We start from the raw sequence: 22001 nt of genomic DNA, 5'->3' as shown, positions 1-22001 counted from the left end.
TTTTTTGTTTTTAATTTCAAATTAAAGTCCTGTGTCATACTTTATATGTAATTGGTAGCTAAACTACATTTTGATAAAAGCATCGAATTGACCCCGTAAGTATCGATAACTAATTTGATTTAAGATATATAAATAAATAGCTAAAACAATCTTTTGAATAATTTTACGCAGAATAAGAACAACTTAATTTAATTTAAGAAGCCAGTTTTTGTAGGTTAAATATTTGGCTTGAAATTTTCAAATGTGACATTAAAAAAATCAAAATGTCCCATAAGTAACGGTGGAATGGCCCATATACATAAACTTACATGGAACTTCATAATTTGAATTAACAATAAAATTTAGTCACTTACAAAGGAAACTACTGGTTCAAGTAATTTGTTTCCCGGAACATCCATCCAGTTCATTTCAATTGCTCCACGATCACCTTTAATAAGGCAATTAAACAATATAGTTATTATTTAATTGATTATAAATACAGTTCAATAAAAGATAAATAAGGGATCAAAATATGAGATTTCAATAAATTTAAAAAAGAAAAACTAACCGGGTGAACATGGAGAAAGTAAGTCATCAACTATTTTACTAGGATCTTCTCTTGAAGGTCCACTTACCTAAATATCATTTTTTTTGACATTAGAATATTACTTATCAGTTATGCTTTTTTAATTGTCATGTTAACTTTTTTTTACCTTTTTAAAGTGAGTAGCTGATTGAACTTTACGAACAGGCTGCATAAGTGCATCTCGAACTACAACACCTATGTCAGCACCGGAGTATCTAAGTTAAAATTTAAATAAAGGTAGAAAGATTTTCATTAAACTATTAACACTATGATCTTTATAATTAATATTGCTATTAATTTTATTGTCAATATAAATATAAATATATATTTGTTTGGTTACATTAATAACTAAATATTAAGTAAAATTAAATAAAAAATTATTAAATATAATTAAATATAAAATAATAATAAAATAAATAAACATTTTGACAAAATTACATTACTATTTATTGAGAGGGGGATAAAAATGAACTAGTAATCTATTTTACAAACAAAAAAACTAAAATCCAAGTATTTTTATGGAGTACTAGAAATGTGAAAATGAATAAAAATGCTCATAAATATTTTTTAATTAATAGATGGAAAACTGTACTTGGAATTTTAAAAAAGATTCCATCGCATTCTGAAAGTTAATCAAACCTCCCTAACTTAAAAAACTAAAATCAAACTAAATGCATACTACTATTCGAAACAATTGCATGTACATTTTTTATTTTTCAATGTTGTTCCCCTCCTTAAGGCCAAAAGGGCCACTACAGTTGAGGAAGCCACTTTATTGTCGTAATAACCCTCTCTCAACTCTTTAACTCCAAAACATAAACCTCGAAGAGCAAGGTCACTGCGCGGTGACCTTGTTCTTCAAGGTCACCGCATGGTACTTTCAGGGACATGGTGGGGATCGAACTTGGAATATCTTGCTTATGAACGAACACTCTGCTACTACACCACTACCACATATATAGTACATGCTATTATTTTGAATGACGCATGAATGAAAAATGAAAACTTAAGAAGTAAATAAGTAACTTTTGTTTAAGTTTAATGTTGCAAATATTTAGATTTTTGTTTTTACTATTGTTGTTTACTGATTATTCATTAAATATTGTAATTTACCCTTCAGAACGCTGTGCAAGTATTTTAAAATCATTTTGTGTTAACGAATGAGGTGTTGAACCAATGTGTAAACTAAACATTGAAGCTCGAGCTTGAGCATCTGGCAATGGAATGTAAATTCGCTTCTCAAATCTAAAATCATAAACTTTGTAAACAAATTTATTTTCATTTATTATTTAATAGCTTCAATTAATATTTAACAATTCAATTATAAATTTTAATATCATCATCATCATTATCATCACCATAATCATTATCATTGTCGTCATCATCTTTTGTAAGTTGGTCACTTAATACAAACCCGTGTAAACATATAGATCTTATATAACAATTATCTGCTTTGCAGGAATTTTGAAATTATCTGCTTTGCAGGACAGGAATGCTTTTATAGTGACATTTTAAAGATTATAGGTTAACAATTATAATTTTAAAATGATGACATGAAAAATTTCACTATAAGGCTATATATTTACACATATCAGTATTAATAAGCACACACATGCTTGAAATTTCCTTACAATTATAGATTGTAACACATAAAATAATCAAAATCAGTTAAAATTTTTAAACTTTTTAAAAAACTTTAAATTAAAAGTTAATATTTCTCATAAAATATTTTACTTTCGATTACAAACTTAATTTTAGATTACAAACTTCTGACCTTCAATTTTGACAACTAACAAACTATTGACAGGTTTTGAATTTCATCAACGATTTTACTTGATAAGGTTATTGAAAAAATTCATTGCAAATAATTATATTTTTAACATTTAAAAGAAATAATTATCGATTTAACAACTATTTTTTTTAACCTTTTAACAAACAACATACTTTTCATTGATAATATTTTTTGTAGTGCTAATTTAAAAAATAAAACTCGTAATTTTGGTATTACTTGTTTTATTTATATTAGCTACAGATTGAAACTCAGATGAAAGTTAAAATGTAGTGTATGTAAACCATTTACTATTTAAAGGTGTTGTTTACAAATGATTACTTATTATTTAATAAATTTTTCTGGTTTTTAAAAAAAGTTTTTTCCTTAACATTTGTTAAATAAAAATTGGCACAACTTGTTGTTTTTTAAATAAATCTATTTAAAAAAACATTTATTTAATGAAAGTTTGCTTATATTTAAGCATTAAAAGTTAACATTTGCAGAAGAAAATAGTGGAGATTTTATATAGACAATCACCAAAAGAAATAAGAAAACCTATCTTATGACATAATTTTGAATGTGATGCTTTTGTAACCATATACATAAGGTGTAGCTTCCACTACATTCAACTGTGATACACCACTTCAGACTTAGTTCACAGAACTTGCTGAACCTAAATGTTCAGAGTATAATTTGTCAAACTCCAAAAAAAGAAAAAAAAATTTAAACAAAGTAATACTGAGTGTTTTTGTTTAAGTTTTTTTTCATTATTTGTTTTTTAGCATCAGGTTTAGCAAACATGCTTTTCTCATTTTTGACAAGACATTCTGAAAATAAAAATGATTTGCAAGTTTTTTCAATTGACCAAATTTCAGGAGTTAATGATAGTAACTAAACTTTTTATTCCTTAACACTTTTCATTTTTTCCTTTATTGCACCTAAAAGTAAAAACCATTGGATTTATGTATAATGCTGATGCTACTAGGTTTCTTATAGTTGCCTCTAGTTTTTTTTGTCTTTTTGCATTCCATATCCTAATTTATTATGTTTACTTACATTTTTGAAAGGAGATATTTCCAATAAAGATATACTCTTATATAAATTTTAATCAGTAATGCGCCTGTTTGTAATCAAGTAATAACCAAATTTGAACCCAATATGCCCCTGGTAATATTAGGAACATAAGACTCGATGTCTTTCTGTACAGCAGCACTTATTCATCAAGATTCTTGTTTCACATTGTTAAGCGAGGGTTGTAACAATTATCCTACTATAAATTTGTTACATGTTGTTTGTTTTAGATTTTAAATATTTTTAATGAAATAGTGTTCTCAGAAATAATATAAAAGTCTCATATAATTAGGGTGTTTTACTGTTTCTATGACTCACAATATAAACCTTGACTCTTTAAAATAAAATAAAATGAATAAAGTACTTACAGTTAAGTGTTAGGGCTTATTGTGTATCGTCAATTGAAAACCTGTAGCTTATTAACTAAGCGATTGAGTAAATCATGACACCACAATCAATAAAGACTTGTTTTACGTTATGAACTAAGCGTTTACTCCTAGTTTATTTAAAAACTCATTGATTAACATCTTATATTAAAATACCTTCTTCGAATAGCGCTGTCTAAAGCCCATGGGATATTTGTGGCACCTAACACAAGAACTCCTTCATTGTCTGTTCCAACACCTAAATGAAAAATTAGCATTTAAGTTAAGATTTTTTATTAAAATCAAAGTTCACTTGCAAATGAAATTTTCTAAGAAATGAAATATGCTATGAATTAAAATTTTTTAAGTATTGAAATTTTATATGAATTAAAATTTTAACTTTTTTTTTTTGCATAAGAAAGTTATTTTTTGATTTTCAAAAAATATATAATACCTTGCATTTGAACTAAAAATTCAGTTTTAATTCTTCGAGCAGACTCACTTTCTGAGTCACTGCGAGCTGAACAGAGTGAATCAACTTCATCAATAAATATAATTGATGGTTTACTTTCTCGAGCAAGTTGAAACAAAGATTTTACTAGCCTAAAAACAATAACAAAAAAAAAGTACTAAATAAGTTTGTTGAAATAATGTTGAAAATCAAAGATGTAAACACTGGTAAAGGGAAAGAAAAAAAAAGATAAAAGGAAATGATTAGCCAGATTGCAATGCACAATCTGGTGCATTGCAATCTAATGGTGATTAGCTTTCACTTTTGTCAATCAATAGTAAAAAAATTTAGCATTTGTTTTTTAAGCTTGTTGAATTTTGAGACAGTGTTTGGATTAATAGTTCAGGATTTTGTTATAATTTGTTTATAGTAAGAGCCAACATGATGATGCCAGAATTGGATAAGCCTGTGTTGAACTTAAATCTTCAGCTAACATCTGAATTCGTTAAACAGCTTCGGGCACTCAATTTTTCTGATAAATATTGTCCAAAATATTTTTATTTTAGCTAAACATTACTAAATTAGGCTTTAATTATCATTAGGCTTTAAAGCAATAGAAACATATCTGGTGTAATTCTCAGAGGTCATCTACCCTTTGGTTATGAAATTTGAATGGTTCTTCCTAGTATTGCATTAAATATAATGCTATTTACTCAGCTGCAGCAATACCTTGTGTGGCAAGTAGCTTAAAATTTTTCTTTTGGTTGATTGTTTATAATTATAAACAATCAACCAAAAGAAAATATGAAAGAGCTTGGCACTTCTATTTTGCACTACTTCCTGAGAACTTATAATCTCATTATTTTCACTGGGTTCTTTTCACTTAGCTTTAAGCATCTGACAAATCAAAAAACTCCTGTCTCTTTAAGGTCAAACTTTGATGGTAGAGAAATCAAAAAGAGAAAGTATTGTCTTTTCCTTAATCTTTTCTGCAAATGGTTGATCAACATGCCTTACAAATGCTTTAAGGAACTTTTGCATCAGATACATCAATGTTCATGTATATTTAAACAATTTGTTCTGCTTGAGTTACTATAAGATAACAGTATTTTGTGTATTATTCATACACAACATGCAGGCATTTTTTCTATTATTCCATCTATTATCACCAGGAGACCTAGCTTGATTTAGCATTTTGAAATAATGCTGCAACTGAAAAAATCCGGAAAATGGTGGCATGGAGGAAATATTATTAACTTCACAAACAATGTTTGCATAGTGGTACCAATGAAAACACCAACAAGTGGAAAGTAAAAACCTGATTGGTGTAAAAATGCTAGGAGTTAACAATATGGGATTTACAGATATGTCTGGATTTCCAGAGTAAAAAACTTAACAAGGAATGTTTAAATATATAAGATAGACCAAAAAAAGGTACTCATGAATAATATTATAAATTAATTAATAAAACCCATGTTAAAAATTTGCGGTTCATTTTCAGAGCAAAATACTAAGTTGTTTCCTTTATTGATTACAAAAAAAACAAATTATTATTAGTTTTTATTACAACAGTTCTAAAAGGTGCAGTTCTGAGCATCAAAATTACAAATTTTCAGCATAGTATGACTATGTAAAACATAAATGAGACACTGATAAATAATGAACAAAAATGAGACACATTGATACATAATGAACACAAATTAACAATAAAAATTCTAATACAAATTAAGTTGTAAAAGTTCATAAATGATCAATGTTCATTTAATACATTATTATTTGAAATCATAAAAATAAAAAAAAATTAATAAAGAAACTAAAACAAAATTCAAGTGCAGTATATTCTTAATTAATACTTAAAAAAATTAGTATGGGTACCCAAGCCTTCCCGGGAAGTGCATGTGGTCACACACCTTGTTTGTCCACGCTTAAAGTAATTTTTTAAGACAACTAGACCACTTTTTTATATAGTAAACGTTTTAAGAATTTGTGGCAAAATAAAGTTACAAGAAACTAGAGAGAATAAAACAGCAATACTCGAAAGGAAACGAAGACTACAAAATGAAAAAATCTAAATATAATAAGCAAAAAAATTTAAAATTAAAAAGAAAATGTTGTCAAAAAACAATATACTTAAATATTTTACTGTTTTTGTTTTCTCAATTTTAGGGCGTTTGTTATGTTCCATTACCAAAATAAATACAGGTCGAGGAAAAAAGCAGATAACAAAAAAAGAATATCACAAAAATAAAAACATTTTTTGATATACAATTTTTACACAACTTTTTTCAGTCAGTATATTAAGGAAACACTTTATTATTTGCGCTAGAGACATCAACAATTTATTTTTCAAATTTTTTTTGCTAAAATTTACTATTTTTTTATCAGTATATATATTTAAATATAAGGATTAATGATTTTTTATTTTTCATGTAAATAAAGAAAAAGTCATTAATAACAACCAAATATTTTATATTTAAATATAAGTATATTTAAATATAAAATATTTGGTTATTTTCACTACTCCCATTGAAATAGTCTGCACTTTTGTTGGATTATCCAAATTGTGCATTTAAACCTGACATTTTATTTCCTAATAAACTATTGCTATTGACGCTGCTCAATAAGCTTGTGGGCTATTGCATTGTTAATTTACTTTTTAACAAAACTTTTAGGAGCCTATTTAAAACTTTTTAAGTTTTTAAATACATTTTTTCAAACAAGTAATCGTTATGTTCATTATCTCTAGTAATTCATATTAACGTTGGAAATTGGGCAATATAAAAGAAACAATTTCAGGTATACATCAAATGCAGTAAAACATTTATAAAAGAAACCATATTATTCTTTTTTTAATTTCTTCTGCCATTACAAAATTTATTAATCAATATATTTTACAAATAAATAGCAATTTATTATCTTATTTTCCTATTATACAAGTATTGAGAAAAAACATCAAATATAGCAAAAACATCTTTAAAAGCGAAAAGACTTCAAAACAAATAAACATAAGAAAAAAAATTAACAAAATTCCTCATAGTTCTAGTGTACATAGAAAATTAGTTTCTTAATTATACAGACTGAAAAAAATTGTGAATAAATTGCATATCAAAACTTTCAATTGTTGATAAACTTTGATAAAAGTTTTATTTTCATCAACTTGTATCAAACTTGGTAGCTATAAACCACTCTAAAAAAAGAATACAAAGTTGTATACAAATTTTATTATACAATTTTTTTTCTCAAATTTTCTTATTTTAACTATTAAATTTTCTAGTTTATTAAAAACTTGATATTTCATTACAATTTTGTTTCCTTTTTTTTCTCAGTAGTTTAGCTTTTTGCTACTTTAAAGGTGTGCAACTGCACATGCTTCCCAGGAAGACTTGGGTACCACCGTCTATGGTTTTATCAAAATTGTCACCATTCCCTAGAGTTTACTCATCACCATTCCCTAGAGTTTACTTTGAATTTTAAAATGTTGATTGATTTGAACACATTATTTGAGAATAGCTGAACAATGATTATACCTCAACCTGAGGAAAGAAAAATTGAGGTCCATCCCTGTATTTTTCAGGTGGCAGAAATGCTCCAAGACATTCTTCCATGTAAAAAAACATGATCAAGTTGGCATAAATACAATTTCCTTTTCTTTCCTGAGTTCTGGTCAAACTTTAACAACTATCTTAATTCACCTCAAAGTTGGTTATTTTTTAATGAATACTTGAAATCAATCAAAGTATATTAGATAATGTTATTTGTATGTTCAGTAATTTATTACAGTTTCATTAAATTGCTTATGCAACAATTTGGTAAAATAATTTCAATCTAAATTATAGAAAGCAACATACCTTTTAAAAGTTGCTTTACTTTAAGCTTTAGGAGTAGAAAAAAGGTGAAAATGTTTTGTATGCAAAACTTTATGCATCATTATCATAATCTAAGAAGCTGATTTTTTTAATGAGTTTTAAATGACAATTTCTTTGTTCTCATAAATATATACAACATATAAAAATATAAATGTATTAAAACATAGTTCAAGCATGTTCAGATAAAAAAAAGTTTATATAAAAGAAAATATAAAAACTCACTTTTCAGACTCTCCTAACCATTTTGAAACCAAATCTGATGATGAAATTGAGAAAAATGTTGAATTGTTGGCCTCTGTAGCAACTGCTTTAGCCAAATAAGACTTACCAGTACCAGGAGGCTATAATGTAAAAATAATACTAAAGATTTAGACATGTAAAACAATTTTTCTATCATAGCAAATGATAGAATTTAATTTTAATTTAATTAGCTTCTTTGTATACACTTTGTTTATATATTAATACCTAATTTGTCTAAATTGTCTATTACATATTACAAACTAAGCCATCTTCCAGTCTCAAACTTGTGGACTTAAACCTATTTAGTCTAGAAGTTTTTATATTGTTAAAAAATTTTTTGTCTTTTTGAAAAACAGGTACTTTTAACTTACTTTACTGAGATAAAATTTTGATATTTATGTATGAAAATTGAAATGTAAACATAGTTGTATTATTAACTGATGTAAATTTATAAATAAATCTACATTTACTTATAAATTTACATTTTTATATTTATTAAAATATTATAAAAATTTTGAAATACTACATATGTACAATACACTTTAAAAAAAATTAAAAAAAACTTCTAAACTTTATCTCTAAGAATCTTAAGTAGATTAAACCACTTTGTAAAAGTATTTTATTAAAAATTTTTTTATAACTCCTTGTCAAACTTTGTAATTAGTTTTAAAAAAGATTTCTATCTAATTGCGTACAAATGATTTTTATTTATGGATTTTAAACGCATTTTTAAATCTGTTAAGTATTTTATTTTTTACATTTAAAAATTTATGAATAACTGTTGTTTTTTCAATATAAGTTAAAATTGACAATACACTGTGCACCAGAGAGACCGCCAGGTTTTTTGTCATGGCACTCATACAAAGTCCTTATAATATGAAAGTATTATATATATTGTTTTAGAAAATATATTTACTGAAATCGAAACGCATTGTTCTCATACCTTTTTTGATACAAATATATTATAAAATTGTAATAAAAATTCTTAATTTTTCGCCGGATTTAACTTAAAAAAGTGTTTAAAAAAATTGTTTTTATCCCTGGAAACCACTATTAGATATTTTTTTAATGGAGGTAATATAATTTATTTTGAAAAATATATTATTTAATATGATAATTTAAAATAAAATTATAAATGTTTATAAAATAATTTGATATATATATTTAACTTAGAATTAGCTATTTATTGCATTAATTATACTGTAATCTCATATTAGACAGACAAATTTGATTACCCCCTGTACTAATTAATCAAAAAAATTTCCGAGATAAAAAAGATGGTATCAAATAAATTTTCAAATTGTGGAAAGTTGTGTTATTTAGGAGTTGTATTTCATTCATATAAATATGAATTCTACTTGTTGCTGTTGCTGGGAAAAGTATGGAGATCAAAATCATTGAAAAAAAGGAATAAAAACTTAGAAGAACAAATTCAACTGTTTATCTTTCCAGGATATTCGATGAACAACGGTTGCTATCCATCAGTTGTTTGTCCTGGTTGCCGAAGAAATCTTTACAGACTCAAAAAGGGAGACTCACCTCATGGTGAATGGGGAGCTAAGGTTACCAAGGTATAATTAATGATTTTTAAGTTCCATTTTTTGTTCTTGTTTTTTCTTTTGTTTATTTATAATTGTACATTTATTTAGGTAGAGTGGAAAACTCTTTTGAGAAATAGCTCTAGTACCGGTCTAACTCTTTCAAATGAGATAACTAATTTACTGACAACTGAGTCAAGAATATGTTCCTTTTGCTATACATTACCTGCACCTGGTTATTCTCATAACTGTAAACCTACCAGTGCTGTGGCTAATATCATTACACTATCATTTCTTCTAGGTTCTCTTCAAGCTGAACAGGTAAAAAAACTATATTTTTTTTATATAAGTTTTATAAGTTTTTAGTTTTATTTTTAAATTTCATTTTGTGAAAATTTTACTTAGGTTGCTTCTGGAATTATAAAAAGTAAAATGGCTACAGAAAGTTTGATTGACAGATCAACATTTTGTTTATCTACAGGAGGAAATCTGCTCAAAGTCACAGTTGGCACACCAGAAAACAAATCAAAAAGAATTTCTATTCAGCAGCTTTCCATTGAAATAATAAAGCAACTACAAATTGTGTTAGAACTTTCAAATAGAAAAACAAAAGAGATGCTTTCTACTTTACGCAAAGGTTTAGGAAATAAGCTTTCCATTGAGCCTAATATCTTTGGTCGTCTTTCTGAATTAGAAGAATATATTTCTAATTACTACAGTGTGCAGAAGTGTGAGTTTGTTGATAGTAAAGGTCATTTTATTTTACGAGATCTTGTATATGTTCAAAACACATCAGATTTTGTACTTGACTTGTTAAAATTACGTGGTTTAGACCCAACTTCAGCCTTTGTAAGGATTTCATTGGATGGTGGAGGTTCATTTTTTAAAGTAAACATCAATGTCTTTGATTGTCAAAAAGATAACGAGTCAGACGAGTACTTAAATAGTGGCGTTCAACGGTCTCAATTTTTAGCTATTGTTGAAGATATTCCTGAATCTAACTATAATTTGAGGCTTGTTATAGAAAAATTAAATTTGCAAGATGTCAGTTTTTATGTTGCTTTTGACTTGAAATGTGGAAACGCGCTGTTTGGTTTATCAGGACATACTGGGAAACAAGCTTGTTTATGGTGTGAAGGAATATCTACATTAAATTTAGGGACAAAACGAACTCTTGGCAGTATTGATTATTGATACAATAAATATTTAGAAAATAACTCTGTAAAATCATCCATGCAAGAGTTTATGAACTGCATTAATCCTCGAATTTTGTATATTACTTTGAATCCGAATACTTTAATTGAACAACTCGTTCCTCCACCTGAACTTCATTTGTTAATTGGTTTTGTTTCACTGCTTGGAAATTTTTTGTTAGATGTCTGGCCAGGATTTGATGATTGGCTAAAGTCAATAAATGTTATTCAGCAAGGGTACCAAGGCAGAGGCTGGGACGGAAACAATTCTAATAAAATTTTAGAAAACCTGGATTCTCTTGAAACACAAATCTTAGAAACATTTACTTATTTGATTCCAATTGTACAGTGTTTGAGAGATTTTAGAAATGTAAAAATTGTTGCTTTTCCACCAATTTACAAACTGGCTTCAAAGAAGCAATAACAAATTTAAAGAATTCATTTTTTTCCGCACAAGAAGTTGCAATAAATTTAATTAAACAAAGAAATACAACACGGAAAGTCCACATTCTATTGTGTCATGTTCAGCCTTATGTGGAACACCATAACAAAGGATTGGGTAACTTTGCTGAACAATGTGGAGAAAGTATTCATGCAAAGTTTAAACCAACATGGACAAGGTTTAAGAGGCAAAAAGAGCATTCTAAATATGGTGACAGGCTATTATCAGCAGTAGTTGATTTTGGAGCAAAAAGACTTTGATTTTGTTTAAAAAATTATTTATATAGTTTGTTTGTTTTGAGGATAGTTTGTTTCAAATTTGAGCATACATGAAATAGTTTTGAATGTGTAGACTAAAACACTTAATATGTGTATCAACTCAATAGTTATTTTTAATTGAAGAAGAGTTAAATTTATCTGTATCTTTGACATATTTCTCTGGAGCAAGAAGAATTGTTCATATTTTGTTGAATTATGTACAATATTTTCATAAATATTATAAATTATTTGAATTTGTTTTGTTTGTTTATACTTTGTTTAAAATATTTGACATTTATCTTTAAAAAATTGTTGTAACAGACATCTAAAATGTTTAAATGGGCGTAGGGCCCCTCAATTTTACCCTTTGCCTCATTTACAACCCTTAACTTTTTTTTGTTTAAAAAAAAAAGTTTTTTCTATTTTTAATAAACAAATACTTTTGAATAAAAAACTTTTTTTTTGTAACGTACAACTACCATACCTAAATGGGCTTATACCCCCTTGTATTTACCCTTTTGCCCCATTTATGACCTTTAGCAATTTGTTCCGCTTTTAAAAATCATTTTTTTTATTGTTTTAATACAAATACTCTTGAATAAAAAAGGTTTTATTTGAGTACCACGACATAAAACCTGGCGGTCTCTCTGGTGCACAGTGAATATAACTATAAAAAAAAATTGCAACGGGTATTGAAAATGAACAAATTTCTAAAAATTTAAAGGGAGAAAGTGTGTATTTTTCTTTTCTATTTTATATACTTTCCATAATAACTGGTAATAAGTTATTATTATTATTATTATATATATTAGGGTGTCCCTTATTTTTCAAAGTTTTTATTTTCTAATGTATAGGTCTTAGTTTTGTTCATTTACATTTAAAACACTCAAAAATAAATTTTTACCTTATTTTAACCAGTGCCGATTTGCATCGAATCATGTTCATACAAGTTGCGCAGTAGTTGCACTAACCCGCGTCATTTGTTAAAAAGACAGATGTGCTCAAAGCGGTTTTTACAAAGACACAAAATTGATAAATGAAAATTGATAATTATTATCTTGATAATTTGATAAAAATTGATATTAGTAAATAGATAATAATTATCTATTTACAATAATTGTAAATAGATAATTATTATTAAATTTGGGACATTGTAAAAATCATTTTAACTCTTTTGCTACTAATCGTTTAAACAAAAATCTATTCTCAGTGATCGCACAATTTTTTGGATAAAATTTAGATATAACATTTAAAACTAATTAAAATTTATATAGTAAATCTCTTTGAAAGCATAACAAACTATATATCAATAGAAAGCTAAACAAATGAGCCTTTTGAACAAAGTTTTTAACTTGCATCATTTAACAGCAAGAAATGCAAAGTGCTTAAAACTATTTGTTTTTATAAAAACTAAAACATTAAGTCCAAAACGAAACTCATTTAATGTTTTTTTTCTAAAAACTGTTGTAATTACTTAGCTAAATACCAATATACAATTCTACAAATACCTATACACTTCTGCAAGTTTAATTTTAGTATTGAAATGCTAACACCAGTTTATTTTCAACTAAATTTAAAGAAGCTTCCAGTAACTTCCAACTTTAATTAGTGGTTGCTTGCAGCCTTGTTGGAAGCAAAGATGTTTAAAAAAAAAAAAAAAAAGTATTTATTTGCAAAGATTTCTTGAGATTTTTTAACTTTGTAAAGTGATTCAGTTATTCTTGTGATTAACACATATTGTTTTACATTTAAGAAATGACAGTGGAATTAAGAAGCAATAAAAAAAGTATTTTCTTAGTTAATGATGTGAATAATCAAATAACAGGTGCAAAGTTACCATCTAACCATCAAGTTCTTGCAGTATTTTTTTTTAACACTCGCGAAGTTAAATTGACTGTTAGTAAAAGCGCAAATCTTGTCATTCAAAAGTGTATTATATTTTGGGAAAAAGCTAGAATCCCTACCAAAGCTATACCAAACTGTGTAAAAAAACTTGTAGATCTTCATCATGCTTGGAGAAATATGCAAAAAAACTTCAAAAAAAAGCAAAATGTGTACAAGTGCCGTGAAGAGAACTTTCAAAACAATTTAGATAATTTATTCGATATAGCACATGCTGATGCTTTGGAGTGGATAAAAATAAAAGAAGATGAAATATTTTTATAAAAACAACGAAAACCAGGATGTCTAGGATGTGAAGCGAGTGTAGACAAAAAATTATCCGAAAACAGGGTAAGACAGAGAAAATTAAAAAAAGAAAAAAAAAGGCATGAGCAAATGTGTTTTGGGAGTTTATTGTTATCTCTTACTACTCAAGATTTTTACAAACTTTACTTGAAAAAGACTTTTTACTCAAAGAAGAGGAAGGAAAAACTTTATCACGCATAAGTTAGTTGCAGCTTTAGATAGATGTCAGTTAAGCATAAGGGATTCTGTCTATATACTTCAGGCTGTAGTATAAGCACTAGCTGAGCTGTGATGATTTTTCGATAAACAAATTGCCCATTCAACACACAAAGTAGAAAAGATAGAGCGGAATGTATAAAATCAGATTTTAAGAACAATATACCTGAAATGGTGACTGTTCAATGGGATGGGAAATTATTACCTGGAATGGACGTAAGAAGTTCTAAAGAAGAACGTCAGGCAATTCTAATTTCATATGGGGAAAAAGAGCAACTGCTGGCTGTACTCAAATTGGAGAACTCTTCCGGCCAAGATCAAGCTGAAGCTGTGTTAAAAGCACTTTATGACTGGAACCTTGATGATAGGGTACAAATAATGTGCTGTGACACAACAGTGTCTAATACAGGACCATTAAAAGAAGCTTGTGTACTTTTGGAACAAAAACTAGACAGGGAATTATTACTTTTTGCTTGCCGCCATCACATTTACAAACTGGTTTTAAAATGTGTGTTTGAAACAAAAATCCACCAAGTAACAAGTAGCCCTGATATCCAATGTTCAAAAAATTTAGAGACAACTGGAAAACTTTTGATCCGGCTGCAATTGAAACATACATCGATATTGTTAAACAACATTTTAGTAATACAACAATTGAAGAATTGTTGACATTTTATCATCGAGAACTGCAAAAAACTATTGTACATGAAAATTATCGGGAATTGATTGAACTATCTGTTATTTACTTAGGAGGTGATAATGAGAAAAAAATTAAAATCAGACCTCCCAGAGCAATGCACCAAGCGAGGTGGATGGCTAGAGCTATTTACTTTTTAAAGATATGTTTGTTGCAATCCCAGATCAAAATTAGCACCAAGGATAAATGAGCACTTGAAGACATTTGTTTATTTATTGCAGTTATATATGTAAAGCCTTGGCTTGTATGTAGTCTGGTGGTGAAGGCACCAAATCAAGATTTGTGCTTTTTAAAGAGGCATAAGGAATACAAAACTGTTGACGAATCGTCTCTAAAGCAGCCCTGAACAAGTTTTGTCAACATCTTTGGTAATTTTCAGAAGAAATTAAAGTTTTATCACTCTGTGATGATGAAGTTAATGAACAAACCAAGGAAAACATTGTAGTGAACATACAAAAAGAAAGTTTGCCTTATTATGGGAAGAGATACATTCCATCGACAGAAGATATGTCTGATTATTTGTATGGTAGGTAGGAATACATACTATTTTTTTCCATACTGTTTTCACTGAACTAATAATACTGCCTTATTAATTGTTGCAGGAAAAATATTAAGTGATTTTGTGTCTGTCAAGAGCATAAATTTATTCTCTCGATTAAAAATTAAGAAGAACTTTCTTCAGAAATCTGTTTAAACATGGAATGAAGATGATGCCTATAAATAAGCAAAAATAAAAATTCATTCTTTAAGAGCAGTTAATGATGCAGCTAAAAGGACAGTAAAATATATTTAAAATTTTTATAATTTGATGACTGCAAAAGAAGAACAAAAGCAATTTTTGTTGTGTGCAAGAGCATAGAATACTGTACCCAGACTGTAAAAAAGAGACCCTCAAAGGAAAATATCCTGCCTGATCTGCAATTTTATATTCTTTTAACAAATATTTTAGAAAATATAAAAATTTCAAATGATTAGGGGTGTTTAAAAAAATAAAATTTTCAAAACGCAAATACACAAGAAGTCAAATTTAGAGGATATATAAAAAAATACGATTACAAAAAAAAAATTCTAAAAATATTGACATTTACCTTGGGCTCAAACGGCAAAATACCTCGAAAAATGCCCCAAATTGTTCCTAAATTATTTGACTATGAGCACAAGGTAAATCTCAATATTTTGTAAACAAGTTTTTTTTTATGTGATTATAATGGTCCAAAGTTTTTTTAGATTGTTGTGTAACCTGGTTTTTTCATAACGGTTGTTTAAAATGAAAAAGATTTTTCATAATTTATGCAAAAAAAAAAAAATTCTTGTATTGCATATCTGCGCAAAATTATTTTTTTTGCCTATTTGCGCAAAATTATTTTTTTTGCAAAATCTTTTCTTAATTTAAACAACAATTATGAAAAAACTAGGATACACAACAATCTAAAAAAAACTTTAGACCATTATGATCACATTAGAAAAAAAAGTTTTACCAAGTATTGAGATTTACCTTGCTCTCAAAGCCAAATAATTTAGGAACAATTTGGGGCATTTTTCTGGGTATTTCGCCGCTTAAACACAAGATAGATGTCAATATTTTTAGAACTTTTTTTTTTAGTCATATTTTTTTTATATATTTGCTCCAAATTTGGCTTTTTATATATTCGCATTTTGAAAATTTTACTTTTTTGAACACCCCTGAGCTACATAACAGGAAGGGTTAAAAACAGCCATTTTCAATATCTTTAAAGTTCTGTTGGCATGCATTAATGTTGTCGTACGAAGATAAAAAATTTTATTTAAGTCTAGATAGTTTAAAAAGAAATAGAGGGTATACATTTCAATATCCAAAAAAAATTTCACTCATATAAGAGACACCCTAAGATATATATATATATATATATATATATATATATATATATATATATATATATATATATATATATATATATATATATATATATATATATATATATATATATATCACTCTTCTTCATTTGCTGTTACTTTGCAAGATCCTCAAGGTTTGATCCTTGGCCCTATACTCTTTTTAATTTACATTAACAATTTCCCAAAAATTCACACATTTAAGGTGGCATTGTTGGCAGATATTTCCATTAATACTCTCTAATTGCTTGGAGATGGCATTGAGCTTGAAAAGGATCTCACTTCTGCTACAGTATTGGGCTCTTAGTGGCTAGTGAACTTTAACTCAGATAAAACTCAATTTGCTACAGTATGGGACTCTCAGTGGCTGGTGAACTTTAACTCAGATAAAACTCAATTTTTTTCAGCTAATCGTTATCGCAATAATGTAGACTTTCCTATATTTAGGATATATATATATATATATATATATATATATATATATATATATATATATATATATATATATATATATATATATATATACATATATATATATATATGTTATTAATAATTTTTACTAAAAATATATGTAAAAATATTTTTTATTAGTTATTTATAAACTATTTTTAATAAATTAAAAATATATATTATCGGACAATTAAAAGTGCATTAACACATTAAACTGTATTGATTTAGACAAACTTTTAAATGTTATAAAAATATCTTTGAAGAAAGAAAAAGTTCTGCTAATAACACTAATTTCTAAATTAAATTGAAAATACAGTACATACATTATAAATATAAAAAAAAGCAAATCTTAAAAAGCTGAAAAAAATTAAAAAATAACTAATTACTCTTATAAACCTAAGGCACCACAAGAAATACCATATAATAAATTTTGAGCACAATTAATTTTCTGTGTATAACATATGTGAAATATATTAAAACATTTTATCTTTCAAGTGATGATATGGACAACTATGAAACATCTTTTATGATGTTTTGAATTAGGTGGAGAACAATTATTTATAAGTTCCTATTGATACTGACCATTATAGCATAATATATGCAATATTAAAACTTGTTTTTGGGTTAGCCTTTGATTTTAAGTTGAATTTATTGAAAAACTTGTTTTCATTCTTCTATTTAGCATATTACTTTATCAGTATTGTTTGTATTATTATGTTCATCAAATAACAGCCTATTTTTATTTTGTTATGCAGAAATTTTTTTTTAAAGATAAGAACTACTGTTTTATTTTTTTTTTCTTATTCCATGTATTTGTTAAACTGAGAAAAAAATTTAAATAGAAATCAGCTAATAAAAATTGTTATTTTATGAAATAAGTTTGGATTGCAAAATTTAATATTATTGTAAAAGTTAGATTTATGCAATAATTTTGCATAATTTTAAATTAAGTAAACAAAAACTACTAGAAAAAAAACCTTAAAGCTAAAAAACTAATGCAAAAACAAAAAAAAACCCTACAATTACCTAACAAATCCCAACGAATTTATGATAACAAAAAATAAAACAAATTTATTTTGCTACTTTCTTTCTTTTAAAATAAAAATTATTAGGAAATTTAAAAAATACTTACCCCAAACAAAAGAATACCTTTCCATGGAGTACGTTTACCTAAACATAATGTTTGTTAAAATTTGAAATAAAATGTACATATGTTTGATAGGGTACTTCTAAAAACAACATTTTTCGAAAATGTCTGCTGGCACCCCTTGAATGTGTTATATATATTGATTTTTCTTCTAAGTTTTTTCAAGAAATTTTTCAATAAAAAATATTTTGAGAGGTTGTTACAGACCATCGAACATTAAATTAGTCCTTAATATTATCAAAAAAAAAGTTTTTAAAAAGTATGTCATGTTGGTTCTCAAATGAAGCAAAATTATGTAGAAATTTCAAAAATATGAATCATTTTAAAATGAAATTATTATTTTAGATTTAAATAAACAGAAAATGACATTTTTGAACTAAAAACGAAAAATACGGAATTTAACAAGATTTTTCTATTATAATTTTTTATCGATGTTTTTTTATAAAAAGATAATTATTTTTGAAATTTTTATATAAATTCACTTCATTTGAGACCCAACACAATATACTTCTGAAAAACTTTTTTTTGATAATATTAGGGACCCATTTAATATTCGAGAGTCAGTAACAACCCCTCAAAATATTTTTATTAAAAAATTTTTTAAATCCAGTATTATAATGTTATATAGAACACATTCAAGGGATGCCAGCAGATATTTTCGAAAAAAAAATGTTTTTACAAGCACCCTAATGTTCATGAATCAAAATGTATATTCTGTTGGTGATAGGTCTTTATTTTTTTAATCTAATGAATATATTTCTTTTTATTTTAGGTGAGCGAGCAAGTTTTATAAGCAACACCTTTTCTACCAGGCTCCCCAATACAAATTACAATGAAAATGAAATGTCTATTGTAGACAAGATCATTTTCCTTTTTTTAGTTTAAATTTTAATTGTTTGCAGTTCCAACTTTTTCTGTATATCTTGATATATCTTGATGTTCCAACTTTTTCTGTATATATTGATATATCTTGATAAAACCTGTTTTAGCTATTCAAGTTCTATTCTAAATCTAAACAAGAGAGTACAATATGTGATTAATGCATGAACACTTATTCAATACCCATGTTTTGGACATTACCTGTTGGACCAAACCATTTTTCATGTCAATAGATGCTTATTGGATAAATATACTTTAAACAAGAGTTCATAGGCTTTTGTAAAAACGCTAGAGTTCTTATTTATTTTACTTTTTTAATTTTTTTTACTCAAACACTAAAAAAATGTTTTAGCCTCAGTTGTTTCTTGTAATGGTAATTTTCCTTATCAACTGTTTTTAACAAAAAAAAAAAACAAAAAAAAAACAAAAACATAAAGACTTGTACAACAAACTTGCAAGTAACATTGAAATGTTTATATCATTGCTGCAAAGCAAAACTATCTTAAGTCCATTTTTGGCAAAAATGACTTTGTTGGTTAAAGATACCCTTAAGGTGTATTAAAAACATCTTACAATATATGGGGCCAAAAATGATTAAATTTTGGACTCAATGAGTAAATTCAAATATCTTATGTCCAAAAAAATTTAAAGAAACATTCAAAACTATCATATCCATCTAAACTCAATCAAGACTATCTGTATATTTATATGCAGTTTTTAAAATGTTATCCTAAATTATTTTTAAAGAAAAACAAATCAAACTTATTAAGAGCATGTTACTAAATATACCAGGTATATTTAGTAACATGTTCTTAATAATTATTAAACAGTTAGTTATAGCATTCTGAATATTATTCAGAATGCTAGAACTCAACACATGTAATAATTATTTTACCACAGTGAAATAAATCATCAAAGGCTTTTATTTGAAAAAATGTATCTATTTTTATGCATGAATGTTCGATTAGCTACTGTACAAAGTTTATTTTTTATTTTACATGCCTGATGTTGTTAGTTTATTTAAAAACTTTATTTTTTAAAGCTAATAATATATATAAGTGCAAAATTAAGTGCAAATTGGCATAAGTGCAAAGCAGTTACAGAAACTGGTATAAGTGCGAACTGGCAGAAGTGCAAATTGGCATAAGTGCGCCGAATAAAATTGCAAATATTGGCATTAGTGCTAATTGATATTTCGCATTTATACCAATGTGCAATTATGCCAGTTCGCACTTATGCCAATATTTGCAAATTTATTTGGCGCACTTATGCCAATTCGCACACATGCCAGTTCACACTTATGACAGTTCGCACTTATGCCAAAGTTTGCTAAAAATGTCGTGATTCCAACTCCACGACTCCGCAGCCCTGGTTTAATCCTAAAGATCAAACATAGCGATAAATTTAAAACTCTAAATGCCTTTTTCTCAGAACAGCAAAAACGGACTTAAGATAGTTTTGTTTTGCAGCAACGATATGAAAGAGACTTCAGACTTTTTTTAATGATTGTTTGGGTATTTAAACACTTTTTAGTTGTGATAAAGAGCTATTTAAATAATTTAAATTAATAGAAACTTTTTAAAAATTTTCTTACAACTAAAAGCAACAAAAATAAACTTAATTAATTTTTGGTAAAACCAAAAAAATCAGCAAAACAGATTTTTTTTCTTAAAAAAACAAAACAAAAAGGAAAATCTTTTAAAAAATATTTAAAATAACTGCTTTTTTTTACAAATTTCTTCAATTTAATTTTAAAACTGAAAAAAAAAGAAATGGAAAAACAAAAAAGAAGTTTATGTTTTTTTGTTTAAACCAAACAGTTAACTCTTAAAGTTTCCTTAAAAGTGCGTACAATAGATTTATAAAAATTCTGACCAAATTAAAAGGAGAACAATTGTTAATATATTAAACAATAATAAATACTTTAATAATAAATTAAATAAACATAAATAATAATAAATTGAAGTAGAAAAATTGTTAATGCAGAGCTAGAATTAAATGTATCGCGATCACGAATCGCGATTGCTTTTCACACCTTTGCAATTAGTTTTTTCATTACAAAAAATATTTTCACAATTTTTATTTTTTGGTTGTTTATTTACTTTTTTTCTAATTTAGCATTTTTTTTTTGGCAATTCTTAAAAGTAATGTTTTTGCCATAAAGTACATCACGCTAAATTTATCTTTTGAATTGAAGCATGATCATTTGCTCTTTTGCGCAACGATTTTCATTCAACGTAAAGCACTTTTGAATTTAAAGTACTTTAAATCTCTGCGTGGAAGCCAATAATATATTAAAAGGTTGTTGAAGCAAAAAGTTGAAAAGGGAAAAGACATTAAAGAGAATTTTTTCTTTATTCTTTTTTTTTAACAAAACAGCCTGGTATTTATCTTTTTAAACGTTGCATCATATTAACTTATTAATAATAATTTAAATTATTATTTTATCAACAATTTTATATTATTAATTTTACTACTTTAAGTATAACAAAATATATATTACTTCGTTTTTATTTTTAAAAATTTCTATTAGTTAATCAATGCTAATAGAAACCAGCAACTTTTTTGCTTCAACATTTTTCACTCTAACGACCTTGAACTTTTTAAAGTTATATTTAGTTTGATTTACTGAATGGATAAAGTACATCACAGTAAATTTATTTATAAACAAAATCAAAATAACCAGTTAAGTTACTTCAGTAACTGACAGTTACTCAAATATTAACTTATCATTATATTAATTTACTTAATATATTCAAAGACTCGCAAAAGTTAGTCATACAAATGTTTCTAT

At 26.5% G+C, this 22001-nt stretch overlaps 2 protein-coding genes across 2 annotated transcripts in view; one reads left to right on the top strand and one right to left on the bottom strand.

Moving 5' to 3' along the window:
• Window positions 1-22001, bottom strand: part of LOC100197636 (vacuolar protein sorting-associated protein 4) — a 32423-nt gene that overhangs the window by 2799 nt on the left and 7623 nt on the right. Inside the window, exons 5-12 of the mRNA XM_065820298.1 lie at window positions 18314-18351; window positions 8312-8430; window positions 4227-4375; window positions 3950-4031; window positions 1679-1810; window positions 693-780; window positions 548-614; window positions 354-427 (exon numbers count right to left, since the gene is read on the bottom strand). Of these exons, the coding sequence (XP_065676370.1) occupies window positions 354-427; window positions 548-614; window positions 693-780; window positions 1679-1810; window positions 3950-4031; window positions 4227-4375; window positions 8312-8430; window positions 18314-18351 (749 nt within the window). The remainder of the gene's footprint in view (window positions 1-353; window positions 428-547; window positions 615-692; window positions 781-1678; window positions 1811-3949; window positions 4032-4226; window positions 4376-8311; window positions 8431-18313; window positions 18352-22001) is intronic.
• LOC136091561 (uncharacterized) lies at window positions 9566-11224 on the top strand. The gene is made up of 3 exons (XM_065819245.1): window positions 9566-9900; window positions 9979-10188; window positions 10273-11224. The coding sequence occupies exons 1-3, from the start codon at window positions 9607-9609 to the stop codon at window positions 11059-11061; spliced, it is 1293 nt and encodes a 430-aa protein (XP_065675317.1). The 5' UTR covers window positions 9566-9606; the 3' UTR covers window positions 11062-11224.

The sequence above is a fragment of the Hydra vulgaris genome, chromosome 15 (assembly GCF_038396675.1).
Source record: "Hydra vulgaris chromosome 15, alternate assembly HydraT2T_AEP".
NCBI classification, from domain to species: Eukaryota; Metazoa; Cnidaria; class Hydrozoa; order Anthoathecata; family Hydridae; genus Hydra; species Hydra vulgaris.
This window is presented reverse-complemented; position numbering and strand designations above follow the sequence as displayed.